This window comes from Girardinichthys multiradiatus, chromosome 2, assembly GCF_021462225.1.
Source record: "Girardinichthys multiradiatus isolate DD_20200921_A chromosome 2, DD_fGirMul_XY1, whole genome shotgun sequence".
Lineage (NCBI taxonomy): Eukaryota > Metazoa > Chordata > Actinopteri > Cyprinodontiformes > Goodeidae > Girardinichthys > Girardinichthys multiradiatus.
Window position 1 is genome coordinate 32,382,419 of NC_061795.1, and position 15,311 is coordinate 32,397,729.

At 40.0% G+C, this 15,311-nt stretch overlaps 1 protein-coding gene across 1 annotated transcript in view; it reads right to left on the bottom strand.

Annotated features, from left to right (window-relative positions):
• wwox (WW domain containing oxidoreductase) overlaps positions 1 to 15,311 on the bottom strand; it is a 205,695-nt gene that overhangs the window by 137,013 nt on the left and 53,371 nt on the right. Inside the window, exon 6 of the mRNA XM_047391390.1 lies at positions 6,423 to 6,511. Coding sequence (XP_047247346.1) covers positions 6,423 to 6,511 — 89 coding nt within the window. The remainder of the gene's footprint in view (positions 1 to 6,422; positions 6,512 to 15,311) is intronic.

A 15,311-nucleotide genomic window follows, 5' to 3' on the forward strand; every position in this document is an offset into this window, starting at 1 on the left:
GTCCTTAAAAGTTAAAACAAATTTTCTACAGTAGATATTTATCAAACCTGATAAATTGTATTTTTTTGAAATTTTGTGAATTTCGGCTCTAATCGGGTTCTATTTAGCTGGACTGAGGGCAAAAATAACTCTTTGGAGGTTGCAGACCTCTGATATAGACTACTCGGTAGCAGCTCTGACTCTGTACTTTAGATGCAATGTTGACCCAGTCTTAAGTCTTTTGCAGCCTCTCACCAGTTTTCTTCCAAGATTACTATGTATTTTGCTCAGTTTATCTTTCCATAAATTCTGACCAGCGTCTCTATTCTTTATAAAGAAAAGCATCCCCACAGTATGATGCTGCCACCACCATGCTTTACCATAGGTATGGTGTGTTCAGGTCTGATGGGCAAAATTAGTTTTTGACCTCACATAGAATTTTGCATATTAGCCAAAATGTCATTTTTGTGAATTCAGACCAGAGCACCTTTGTCTGGGTTAACTGCTTCCCTTACATGACTTGTGGCAAACCAGAAATGTTGTTTTTGTTTTTTTTAAACAATGCTTTATTTCTAGCCACTTTTTAATTTGTGACCAACAGTTGACAACGGATTGTCCCACCTGAGCTGTGGATCTCTGTAGCTCCTCCTTATACTGAGATTAAATTACACCTAAACAATTTATTAACTTCTAAAGATGATTAGTTGCACTGGATTTGTTTAGGGGTGTCAGGCTTAAGAGGTCTGAATACAAATTTGTGCCACATTTGTCTTTTTTTTAAACTCATGAGAGATTTTGAAAACTATAATTTTTCTTTCCTACTTTGTGTTGGTCTAATTTATCAAATCTAACACAATACAACATTTTGTATATTTGTGGTTATGGAAACAAATGTGCAACAGTTGAAGGGGTGTGAATATTGTATGAATAAATAAAATAAAATGAGACAGAGGAGTAAAAAGATACTCAGATTTCACTTTCTGGCAAAAAAAAAAAAATGCTCTTTGCTTAAAAGAAAGCAAATTGCATTTGTTATTTTGGCCTGCAGTTCTGTTGTCTAACAGTGTGTGATGTACAGTATCACTGTGCAAAATGAGGCAAACCTCTTGGCTCAGTCCCCAGTGTACTCACCAGGGGCCTCAAAATAAAACCCCGGGCTTGAACTCCTGACCTACGTTTTTACCCTCTTACTAAAGTGTTTACACTAAACTAATTGTTTTTCCTGTAACACCTCTTAGGAATTAAATGTTGTGACCTTATGCTGCAAAGACAAAAGGGGCAAAACAGAGTCTGTCACTCAGAGAAGATCACAAATTTCTAATCAAAAACTCGCATAACCAACTTTTCTCTGGCCTGTGGAGAGCTTCCCCCCACACACAGAGCTTAAATGTGGCTCTGGTGAGTCTGCTTGTAATGTAAAAGGCCTGTTAATTCAACTGCCCACCAGTTAGTCCCTCTCTCATAAGCGCAGGTCTAATGAATGCCTTTAATAGGCCTATTGCCGCATACCACAGTCCCTCTCTCCACATTAAGACTTCATAGAAGACCATGCACCGCGGTGCAATCTCTGCGCTGGTCAAACGAGGGTGTTAACTACCAGACGGGGAGACATCCGTTTATATATTTACTTTAAATAACCCCCGCGGGTGTGACCCCTGACCTCCTCTGTAATGTAGGCCAGCAGGAAGAGATTGCCTGTGTGAGTAAGGCTTGGACTAGCAGTCATTAACACTGGACTTTATTGAAAGAGGAAAACCAGCAACACAGAAAGTACAGACTCTTTCTGGCTCATATTTCTCCCTTAAACCCAGAAGTTAATGCTAACAAAATAAGAAAAATGATCATAGTGCAAGGAATAACATATATAATCTCACTCATATGTGCAGTGCTTTACAATAGTTTTCATACCCACTGAACCTTATTTATTTATTTCATCAATTTATTCTATTGGAATTTTATGTGATCGACCAGCAAATTGATTTTTATTTGTAAAGAACAAAGAAAAATCTGAAAAGTATGCATGTATTTTTATTCATCCCACTTTACTCCTTAACTCTTAAGTAAAGTATAAGACAACCAGTTTCCTACAGGCATTACCCAGTTAATAAGTGGAGTCTACCTGTGTGTAACTTAACCTCAGTGTATATGCAGATGTTTTCTGAAGGCCTAAGAGGTTTGTTAGGGAACACTGGTGAATAAACAGCATCATGAAGGCCAAGGAACATATGTAACCGTTATTCTCTCTGATATTGAATGCTGTGCAGGTAGAAGGACTTTTGCTGACACTGTTTAACTTTTGAACATCTGTTATGATGCGTAACAATAGCAACAATTAGTATTTTGGGGTTTTTCTACAACCAGGAGCACCTGATTTACATGTCAAAAGCTCGAATTATACCTTAACTACATTCCCAAATCCTAGATAAGTTTAAAAGGAGGTGCCATTGATGCAGAACAGGAGCAAAGAGGAGAGGGAGACGGAGGAAGTTCAAACTCTCTCTTCTATCGACCATAATGGGGAATGTTAGATCATTGGGAAATAAGTTGGATGAACTCAACAAGCTCTAACAAGAACCCAGCCAGAATATTGGGACTGCAGAATTATGTGTTTCACTGAGACATGGCTGCAGTATCGCATTACTCCCATGTGTCTCTGCCAGGCTTTCTGATGATACAAGCACACAGAGTTTCAAAGAGGAGCGGCAAAACCAAAGAAGGTGGAATAGCAGTGCTTGTGAACAACATATGGTGTAATCCCGAAAGTAGGGCTATGTTATGCAACAATATCCCAGGATTTGAACATCTCACAGAGCACTTTTAAGTCCAACATCAAGAAATTGAAAAAATATGGCACCACTGCAAACTTGCAAAGACCACATAACTCTTCAGCTGTGCAAGGAAACCATTTTTTGGACAAGTAGGTAAGAGACCCATGGGAACATAGTTAGCAAAGAGAGTCTTGCACTCCATGTGGCCAGTTAAGACCAAAATACAATGTGTAAAGCTGCATGTAAAACACTATGGGTGGTAGAAAACTACCACTGCACCTTGAACACAACTTCTCCACTATAAAACATGGTGGTGGCAGCATCATGGTGTGGGGATGCTATTTTTCAACAGGGACAGGGAATCTAGCCAAATTTTAAAGGGGGTAGATGGAGCTAAATATAGGCCAATTCTGGAAGAAAACCTTTTAGACGCTGCAAAATACATGAGACTGAGGTTGAGCTTCATCTTGCACCAAGAACAAAGACACTAAAACATACACGTACAAAGCTGCAGATCAACTCAAGGCATACTTATGTTTTAGACCTAAATGAAAGTGGTAATTTGCATCAAGACTTGAAAATGAATGTTCACAGATGCTCTCCATCCAGTCTGATTAAGTTTGAAAACACGAATTAGCAAAACTCTCAGCCTCTAGATGTGTACAGCCAGGAGAGACAGAGTCCAAAACACTTGAAGCTGTGCTTGCATCAAACAGGTGGTTCTAGATTGCATTTCAGATAATTATGTATCCTTTCCCTCTTCAATCAATAATTATACACTGCTGTCTTGGTCTGTCATATAAAATCCTACATAAATACATTTAAGCTTGAGGTTTTATAAGATCAAATGTGAAGAGGTTCAAAGGGTATGAAGAATTTTTTTTAAGGTATCACGCTTTAGATTAAAGTGAAATAAATGAAAAGACAACATGCAGGTGAGAACAAATAGTTTGTGTTAATTACGAGCTGCCCAGTAGACATTGTATTAAGAGTTTATGTCAGCAACGTCCTCTATCAATTACATCCCAATGAAATGGCGCTGCATTCAACAATATCAATATCCAGGTAATTTCATTTCAAAGGACAGGCAATTAAAGCAGAATCGGGGTCAATGGAACACAAAGCAGCGTGAAAGCCACTGACTGGAGCACTTAAAAGCAAGAGAGTGAGAAACGAGGCAATGGAAAGAAAAAGACTCTGATTACATTTCACCTGTCAATGACACGCTGCGGAGCATTATTGTGCACTTGTGTCCGCATGCGAAAAGAGAACAGTTGTCTGAGTGTACCCGAGAATGTATGCTCACGCATGTGGCCACTCTGTTTGCACTCCACCGTGTGTTATGCCTGAAGACATACGTGCAGTAATTGAGTGGTGGTAGAGTCAGACAGCTGCCCAGTGCCATTCACAGCTCAGAGCTCCCAGCCTCCACTCTGCTCTGTTCGGCTTCTGATGAGAATTAATGTACTCTGACGTCCCATGGGAGTCCCCCACGACCCACCTCCCCCCAACAGCACGCTAATGAAGAAATACAACCTTTCCAAAATACTGGGGTAAAGAGAGACTGAGAGGCAACATGAGAAAGAAACAGAAAGAGCAAAAAGGTGCAGCAGACAAATAATTAGTAAATAGCAAAAAAATTACGAGAGCAAATATATGAATTTAATGGTTAAAAGGAGATACAAATACATGTGTTAAGAAGCTAGGATAAAACTGTAGGACACAGATTGAAGACCGCAATCATGAGGTCTGGCCATGACCCAAGACGTGTGTCCTGGATGGCCATACCCTGCCCCAGGGCTGCTACGGGCAATGGCTGCCCTGCCTCTCCCCAAGGGGCACCCTTGACACCAACACCCCTTCCAATGCACACAAACACACACTCTTCTGTCCTGCAGAGATGTGCAGGTGAGTGAGCAGCACAAATAACTATATTCGTGACCTCAAAATAGCAACTGAATGCCCGGGTGCCGGATGTGAGATGCGAGGTGTAAAAGCTGACCATGACAAAATGAGCAATGGAAAGTGTTCAACCAATGTCAAGTAATTTGACACAAATACAGCCGCTCACCCTTGGGGTTATGTACATATGGTGTCTATCAGTAAAGTTCAGGATGCCCCTTAAGTATGCTGCATTTAGATACACTGTTTATGTCTTTCATACATAAAAATAGATTATTTATTCCTCTAAGTCCAGACCTACTAAGACATTTTTTTATATCTGATATATGTTCAAATGTCAGCAAAAAACAGGGCTTAAAATACAAGGACAGAACAAAGAAATTATGAATACTGCCTCTCCTTTTACTTGTCCTTTAATACTATAGTAACTGAAAAAAGTCACTTCTTGAACTTTCTCACATTTTCTTACATTAAACTTCAGTGTACTTTATTGGGATTTTATATGGTAGACCTACACAGTTTAGCACATAGACAATAAGTTGAAAGAAAATAATACATTGTTTTCAAAACTTATTTGCAAATGAATTCTGAAAAGTGTGTTTATCCCCCTTCAACCCTAATACCCCTAAAGTTCAGTGCAACTAATGGCCTTCAGAGGTCACATAAATAACAAACAGTCCACTTGTGAGTTATTTAATTTTCATAATAACAGGTAAACAGAAGATAGGTCAGGGTGCCGTTGGGGAAAAGTTTAAAGCAGGGTTGGCTTATAAGCAATATCACAAGCTTTGAACATCTCATGGAGCTCGGTTCAACTTATCATCCAAATATGGAAAGGATATGGCACAACTGCAAACATACAAAGATGTGGCCATCCACCTAAACCCACAGGCTTGGCAAGGAGAGCTTTAATGACAGAACCAGCCAAGAGGCCCATGGTACCTCTGGATGATCTGCAGAACTCCAGAACTCAGGTGGAAAAATCTGTTGATATAAAAAATTATCAGTCATGCATTCCATGACTGATAAAAAAATCTTTTAAGGCCTTCATAAAAGAGTGGCAATAAATAAAAACATTGAAGTCGTGTAAGGAAAAACAAGAAACGTGGAAGGTGTTGTAGTCATAGACTGAAATTAGAGTTCCTTACTGCTCCATCTCACCCTGAACACACCATCTCCAGAGGTGGCAGTATGGTTTTTTTTAACATGGAGAGGGAAGAAGATCAAATTCATGGGAGGATGGATGGACCTAAATAAGGACAATCCTGTATGAGACCTGTTAGATGCAGCAAAAGACTTGAAAACTATGTATCCTTTTCCTTCCACCTCACACTCCTATGGTACTTTGGGGGTGCTGTGGGGGGCAGAAGCTGTAGTCCTCAACACGGTTGTCCTGAGTTTGATTCCCGGTCTTTGGTGCATGTCTCCCCCTTCTCTCTCCACCCAATTTGTTTTGTATTGCACCGACTACGCCAAAACAAATTCCTTGTATGTCCAAAAACGTACTTGGCAATAAAGCTTTTCTGATTCTGATTCTGATTCCTGTCAGATTACTGTACAATAAAGGCCACTGGTGCCAAAAAATCTAATGGTACTTTTTGTCTGTCACGAAAAGTCTCAATAAAATACACAGAGGTTTGTAGTTGTAAAGTGATAACGTGTGAAAAGGTTCAACAAGTATAAATACTCTTTCAAGGCACTGTTTCTAAAACTTTGTAAGAATATGAAGATTTTCTAAAAGTTAAGAAAGGAAATAATTTTGTTTATACTTACAGCTTCTTGGCCTTGAAAGACTCTGCAAACTCCCTGATGCTGCGGAAAGAAGCTAGGTCACATATCATGGCTTCTACTCTTGCTTTGTGCTGTTGAGATATAAAAAATAAAATTATTGAAACAGAAAGGAGACAGAAAAATTGCAAACAGACTGAAACAAATCATTTTCTCATTGCAGTCTTTTAAAGAAAAGTGAAAAGCTCAGACGTTTTAATTGAAAAACATGGGAATCTGTTAAATAACTCAGCTGAAAGTGAGAATTAAAATATATTACATTTGGAGTGCATAAATATCCAATCTACTCCCTTTGACTGCAGTTTTAAAAATAATAAAATAAATCACCTTCACATCTGTTAAGGCAAATAAAACAAAAACTTGTAAAGCAATATTACTACAGTTTGGTCTAACTGGTCCTTTAATGTCATTTAACACAGCAGCACATTTGTGGTGTATATTTAAAATAATAAATATCCTGTAGTCATTATTGGCTTAGTTAAGAAGTGAAAGATTACTGCAAGAATCTCAGAGTCGAAGAGTTAAATTTGGAGTCCGACAGGGTTCAGTGTTGGGATCCAAACTTTTACTTTTTAATTTTCATATAAATGACATTTGTGAAATATCTAGAAAACTGCAATTATTTTGGTTGAAGATGATGAAAATTTATGTTTTGGGTATTACTTTAAAAGTATTGCAGAAACAAATGGCAAAGAAATAAAAAAGGTGATTTGATCACAATGGTAATTGATGGAAATCCTTAGCATCCATAGCATTTAGGAGTTATTTTAGCTCATACTGGAAATCTCACTCATTTTGGAGTTCCTGTATAGAATTTAGGCAAAACATATGACTAACACAAAGCCTAAGAAGCAATAGGAATTTAACATATTGTAGATGTAAGGGAAATTACCAACAACCTGTTTATGAAGCATGTTGAACATCCGTATTTTAGGTTACAGTACAGTTATGGAATAATCTGGATAATTCAAATTCAATTAAATTGAAATTCAATTCAAAAATACTTTATTACAAATGTCGTTATAGCTCATATTATGCAGCAAAGAGCTGTTGTAGATGCTGATGGCTGTGGGTCGGAATGATCCCCTGTAATGATTTAAAACTTAAAATGTGTTACTTGAAATCCAATAAAGGAAAATAATGAGACACACTGAAGTTATGGAATAATATTGTTGAAAGGAGTTGATGTTTGATATTGATTTTTTTTTTTTTTTGGTTTTGTTTTGAGTATATTTTGTAAAAATATTTAAATGGGCGTGCATTCTGTTGTAATTAAAAGACATGTTGTATAAAAGGCTTTTCCTCTTCCTGCTCTCCTTGGATTTAGGAAATTTTGGACATTATTTGGAGTTTCTATTTCTTGTGTGAATACTGATACTTGTACATTGAACTGAAGTAATCCAATCAGACAAATGAAGCAGAAAGGTAGGTTGCTGTGACTCACTTAACTTTGCCATTTTCCTTGTTCTCCACTGCACCAGTGCAGACTGCAGAGCAAACCACATTGTTTCTACATGAACAAAGACTTTAAGGAACTCTGTAAGTACAGCCTGGGTGTGTGTGTGTGTGTGTGTGTGTGTGTGTGTGTGTGTGTGTGTTGGGGGTGTTCGTCTTACGCCATATGTTGGAAGACAGGGCGAGGATAGGGGAGGAGAAGAAAAAGATAAATGACTAAAGAAATTAAAGCATAGCTGCATTTACACAATGCAGAAGACAAGCTAAATATTCATCATCCTCTCTATCACAGTAGTGCTGAGCTGCAGGCCAGAGGCCTCAGCCGAGACACATGCAGGCCTGAAAGACCAAATCTCTTTAAAAATAGCAGAAAATATGGTGTCAACAGACAGCATTTTTCCTTATGACCTTTTAACCTCGCTTCATTTTTACAAGCACAAGCCTTTTATAAACAGGATAGGTTCATGGAAGCTCACATGGGACCTTGGCATATGTTAGCACAATAGCATTCAGCATGAAGGGAGACAGAGCTTCCCTCGCACGCTGCTCTCTGAGTTCTACACTTTCCTTCACAGTGCTCCCCATCCCTGAGGATCGCTATCAGCTCACATAACACCCGGAAGAGCGTTCAGCTCCCCATCCGCCACCACCAGCATCGTTGCTGCTTCGCTGTCAGCCTTTTTATCACAGATATGAGCTCCTGTATGTGACCATCACATCGAAGAAGTCTCCCTGCAAAGCTAAGCATACATGACACTCCCGGCAAGGACGTTCCATGGAGCAGTGAGCACGGCGAAAACAACACAGGGTTAAGAAATGGGATTCTTCAGGCATTTTACTGACACCTTAACTGCCCCGGGACATATTCAAACATGCATACACAAGCACATGCATGCTCCCACATGCACACAACAAATTCAATGTTGTGACTCAAGGGTAAAACCATGCCATCACACCATTATCTATGCCTGAATTATTCTCTTGATGCCACTCTATACCATTATACGGATGCTATTACAGAACATTAAAGGGCTGATTATGACTATTATAGATATGATTATAGGGTACCTGCTTATATGATCCATGCACAACAGTAATCACAGGTGAGAGGAGACAACTGTCTAATTTAATGACTTACAAGTGCAATATGCATTTATACTTCCAACCACTTTTACATGGTCCACAAATTTAAGGAAAAAGGGGTTATTTTCAAAAGAAGAAAACATTTTTTTATTATAATTATGCATTTTAAACACAAGATGTGCACTATGTTACAATAAAAAGCTTTTTGGTATAAGGTGTGCAAAAGTTCTCCAAGCAAGGTCAGGTCATGCAAGCTGCATGATAATTAACAGGCCACTAGAAGGCCTCCTCAACAGGAAAGCTCTCCAGGTGTGCATGACCAGCAGAGAAGATGTGAGCAGGTGTCAGCTTGACGAACGTCTCTTCTCTGGAGACGTGGAAGAAGGAAAAAAAAAGAGAGAAGCAGAGATGGAGAAATGGGAGACTGGAGGAAGGATAAAGGGAGGGTTTCAGGGGGCCCGCTGGAGCAAATCCAGCAGGAAGAAGGTGAGCAGCCTGCTTTTCCTGCCTGCCTACCCTCCCCCTGCAGATTGAAGTCTTGCGAAGAAAATAAAGTTTATTGCCTGGAAAGAAGAGGGGGGGCATGTAAAAAGCATTAAAGCGATGGAGGTGAACAATTAGACAGATGGCCAGGTTTTGGAAGGAGAAGAAGAAGAGGAAAAAAAAAAGGATAGAAAAAGACAGCCAGATCACAGAGATACAATCGTTCAGGGTTTTTATGAGGGCTCTGACAACTTCTCTTCTCCTCAAGGACGAAACAGAAAAGTGAGGGACAGCGATGCCTCTCTGGGTAACTCGCTGACTGAGCAGCGCCCCAGACCTCTACTTTGGTCTACAGAGTTTACTGCAAGTATCCTGTGGCTTTGTCTAAAAGCAAAAGACTAACTAGAGTGTTCCTACACTTTTCAGATGACTCAAATGCCCAGAGTTCTCTGTGCTTTGTGGTCCATTTTTATAAATTATAGATACAAAAGGTCAATTAATGGATGGATGATTAAAAATGCTCAGAAGGGAGTTTAGATAAATAAACCAGTTTCACCTCCAGCCATTAAACCTAAAGTACAACAGACTAAATGTTTGTCTTTCACCTGATGGAAGGAGAGAACTACAGCAGGCTTAGGTCCTAAAAGCCTCCCCTGTTGTGTTTTCCTAAGGTTGAGGAGTGGCATGTGCTCCTTGTTGTGGAGAAAGATTGAGAAGGAGTGGAAGGTAGAGTAAGGGGGTAAGCCTTCTAATACAATTATAACTGAGGTCATCCAATCTAATAAAATGAAGGAGTATTAAAGAAGGGGGAGCCCCATCCTGTTCAATAAGACACAGGACCACTCTGCTAACTCCTGAAACACACATGTGGGCGTCCTCACACACACGTACACAGGTACACACTACTTCGCTGACCTCTTTAATAGCACGGCAGCCACCCCTAATGGACGCAAGCAAGTGGAACCGCCAAATAATACACTGTCTTAATGCACTAGGCTCAATCTCATCCCCCACTCCCCTTATCCTTCTCAGGCTTCACTCTCATACTTTAACCCCTGGTTCCACCTACCCTCACCTTGTGCCGCTCACCACCTCACTGCTCCTTATGGATCACCAAGGCAGGGGCATCTCGTAAGGGCTTCAAAGTACCCCATATGTACTAAACACCTGTCAACCTTTGTTAATCTCCTCAATCACAATCAGTAAAAATCTGAACATTTCTGTGGTATGAACTGGTTTCACTTCCTGTGAATACTCCTAATGTTGGTTTAAAGAGAAAGCAATGTGGCATGGGTGTATCTTAACCAGCAGGTACAGAGGAAAGGTGCTGAAAAGGCGATGAAAGCGAATGAGCAGGGAAGAGACCATGTGAAAAGGGCACCTTATAAAAGCAATTAGAGGAATGACTTTGAGCCCTTCTTCCTGCTCCGTAGATTAGAACAGGCCTCAGAGGGAGGAACACAGGGAAACTCAGATCTGCGTGACCTTGTCTGTAACACACCCTGCTAAATTGGCCATCAGCTTTAAGGACTCCTATCACAGATTTCTATATATTTTTAGCAAAACGAAAAAAGAGAAAAGGAAGGAGGGGAGAAACTGTGGAACGTGCAGCTCATATATCATTCTGTCACAATTATGACATTTGTTCATAAATACCAACCAATCTCCTCTCCACCTGGCTAAGTCATATGCACTTGTGCTTATGCATGCACCACACAACAACAAAGAAACATGGATACACACCACGTGTGGAGTGTTTGCGCATCCAGGGCTGTGAAAGAAGAAACATTTGGCCAGGTGCTCTGGAGCACACCGGAGAGCTGACCTCCGTGCAGATAAAGAGGCCAAGCACACACTACTGCAAACCCTCACACACCGACGGACCATTGCTTCTGCACATAACAGACAGAAACACGTGCAAATAAACAAACGCACGCACACACATTTCCTCCGACATGCAAACACAGTGCAATTAATAGGGAGGCAGGTCTCTGGTGAGGAAGAGAAAGTGCCTGTTCAGCAAATACAGGCCGAATATGCAATTTCCTCCAGTTAAGTCTGTATTAAATTGATTTCTTCTTTCTCTGACATGGACTGGGTTTTTCCCCCCTAATGAAAGCTGGATAATCTACAGGTTTTCCCTTTCCTGAAATCAAGTTACAAATCAAGCAATTGTGTGGGCAGATATGGGGAAAGGTGAAGGAAGGACATGGGATGATTTTCCAGATGAGAAACAAAAAGAATGAGGCAAAGGCATGCCGATACTCCGAACGTGCACCTGACACGCACATACGGACTCGCACAGGGAGGAAAATGGCCAGCTTGATGGTTAAGTGCTCACTGACATCCTTATTCAGAAGCATGCAAGGGACAAGACGTCTTAGTAAACAAAGCATTAATATCTCTAATGAATGCAGCACATCAATTAGTGAGCAGCTCAGTCAAACCTGACCAGGAGGCAGAGGCCAAAGAGAAAAAGTCAATTCAAAGAAAAAAAAACATATTTGTTACCAACAACAATGGGTTGATGTGCAAGCAGACGTTTAATGTTTTACAGTAAACAGTCGAAGTAGAGCAAATTTATTCATTTAAATGCTGCTTTAGATTAACTTACTGTATTCTGAATGTATACTGTTGGTTTATAGGATTTCTGCAAATTTCCGCAAATTAAATTCAAGTATTTATCAACACCATTATAATTTCAATTTAAGACTAGCATGATTTACAAAATACAGGTTAAGATAATATCTTGTAACCTGTAGTAAATTATGTTTAACTTAACAAGTTAACCAAGTTAGAGTGTGTATGTCATAATTTTTGCAACTTTTCTTTTTCCATTGAGTCCAGGATTCTAGGACACAACAGTTAAACTCGTGTCCATGTCTGAAATCAAGAAATATGTGAAAAAGCATGAAAGAAAGCACAAAGCAGCCAGGAATGCAGTAGATAAGGACCACACGTCTGTTCAACCTATTCTCTTAAATGGGCTTTTGCACCTAGGTTACCTCACACCTTACTAAAGTATAAAGTAAATGTCATAATTGTTAATAATAAAGAGTTTTAATGAACTACAAAAATTCTTGTTTTCAAGTCAAACGTCAATAAATATAAACTTCCCCATGAAGGAGGAGCTGCTAAGAATGATTTAACTAGAATGTATTAATTTTACCCACCCAAACACCCAGTTTCATGCACAAAAACTAGCTTAAAAAATATCAAAGAAGAAATAAATAAACAAGTGTAAAAATTAAAATACTTTACTAAATTAAATTTCAGATGTAGTATGTAGAATCTGGATTTATTTAGGCAGAAATTCAATATTAAAGGTTTTCAGAACCATAATTCACATTGAAACTGTGAGCTTATCTCACAGTTACAAGGTACAGGGGTTGGACAATGAAACAGAAACACCTGGTTTTAGACCACAATAATTTATTAGTATGGTGTAGGGCCTCCTTTTGCGGCCAATACAGCGTCAATTTGTCTTGGGAATGACATATACAAGTCCTGCACAGTGGTCAGAGGGATTTTAAGCCATTCTTCTTGCAGGATAGTGGCCAGGTCACTACGTGATACTGGTGGAGGAAAACATTTCCTGACTTGCTCCTCCAAAACACCCCAAAGTAGCTCAATAATATTTAGATCTGGTGACTGTGCAGGCCATGGGAGATGTTCAACTTCACTTTCATGTTCATCAAACCAATCTTTCACCAGTCTTGCTGTGTGTATTGGTGCATTGTCATCCTGATACAAGGCACCGCCTTCAGGATACAATGTTTGAACCATTGGATGCACATGGTCCTCAAGAATGGTTCGGTAGTCCTTGGCAGTGACGCGCCCATCTAGCACATGTATTGGGCCAAGGGAATGTCATAATATGGCAGCCCAAACCATCACTGATCCACCCCCATGCTTCACTCTGGGCATGCAACAGTCTGGGTGGTACGCTTCTTTGGGGCTTCTCCACACCGTAACTCTCCCAGATGTGGGGAAAACAGTAAAGGTGGACTCATCAGAGAACAATACATGTTTCACATTGTCCACAGCCCAAGATTTGCACTCCTTGCACCATTGAAACCGACGTTTGGCATTGGCATGAGTGACCAAAGGTTTGGCTATAGCAGCCCGGCCGTGTATATTGACCCTGTGGAGCTCCCGACGGACAGTTCTGGTGGAAACAGGAGAGTTGAGGTGCACATTTAATTCTGCCGTGATTTGGGCAGCCGTGGTTTTATGTTTTTTGGATACAATCCGGGTTAGCACCCGAACATCCCTTTCAGACAGCTTCCTCTTGCGTCCACAGTTAATCCTGTTGGATGTGGTTGGTCCTTCTTGGTGGTATGCTGACATTACCCTGGATGCCATGGCTCTTGATACATCACAAAGACTTGCTGTCTTGGTCACAGATACGCCAGCAAGACGTGCACCAACAATTTGTCCTCTTTTGAACTCTGGTATGTCACCCATAATGTTGTGTGCATTTCAATATTTTGAGCAAAACTGTGCTCTTACCCTGCTAATTGAACCTTCACACTCTGCTCTTACTGGTGCAATGTGCAATCAATGAAGACTGGCTACCAGGCTGGTCCAATTTAGCCATGAAACCTCCCACACTAAAATGACAGGTGTTTCAGTTTCATTGTCCAACCCCTGAATATATTTTGCAGTGCAATATTTGTTATGCTTACAACTTTCAGAATATCGCTTCCCAACCCTCTCTTTTTAAATATTTTTATTGTTTCAGTCAATGAAGGTTTAAAACCAGACACACACCAATCAGGCTTTTCCTGGGTGATGTCAATTTCTGGTTTTGGTTAAGATCTCACCTGCCTATCACCATTTTGACCAATCCCAATTCGTTTTATCTAATTTATATAAAACATTCAAAAGAAAAATGTGCTGCAGTTTAATAGACAGAGGTGTTAGTTTTTAATCCAGCAGAAAATGAAGGAACCGTACAGAACTAGTAGCCCGTCTTGCATATTAGAACTCATTGCAAATCAGAGAAAATACTAATAAGTATTTAAAAACTTCTTAAAATTTAGCTAAAAATAACAAGACTTTATGACTAAGAATCTACTTTTCTACCTTTTCTACAAAAAGTTAAACATTTGAAATTAAGTCATGCATGATAAAGTCTGAGGAAATAACTACAGATATGTTTAATATTGGGGCTAATTTATTTAGCTTTCAAAAGAGATGCGTCAGAGTGAAGACCAAGAAGAAGACAGAGAGAGGAAGAGAGAGGGACAGAGCTTAGGACAGACAGAGATGGGGAATGAAAAGGACAGGGCGGTCATCATAATTGCAGAGTTTGCTTTTCGGATGTAGACAGACCAGGGCCAGGGGGGCCTTGCAGCAGGGATCAGATTCCACACACACACACACACACACACATGCACACACACACACGCACACAAACTTAATCACTGTACACACACGAGTCAACCAGTGTACTTTCCTTTAAAAAAGAACAATGAATATAATCAAAAATGATTTTGCCTAAATCAATAATCAATTAACTTCTCCAAATGTTCAAGGCTAACAAGTACATATAACGCTTCTTAGTTTTCAGTGTATGTCAGTGTGTGTGTGGATATCCTGTTTTGCCTGAACTTCGCTTTCCTGACTCCTTCACTGAGGGCACAGCCTGATCACATTTACATTAAAAAGAGATGGAGATTTAAATAATGTGTCTATGTTCTCAGAAAGACATCAAGAGATTTTCATCTTTCTCTCCTCTTCCTCTCCGTCTCTTCCCCTCCATTTCCTCACCCTCTCCTGCTCCCTTCTCCCCCTCCCTCATCTCGACCGCTCTATCTCCGCCAGATTCGCAGACAGTGCACATTTTTC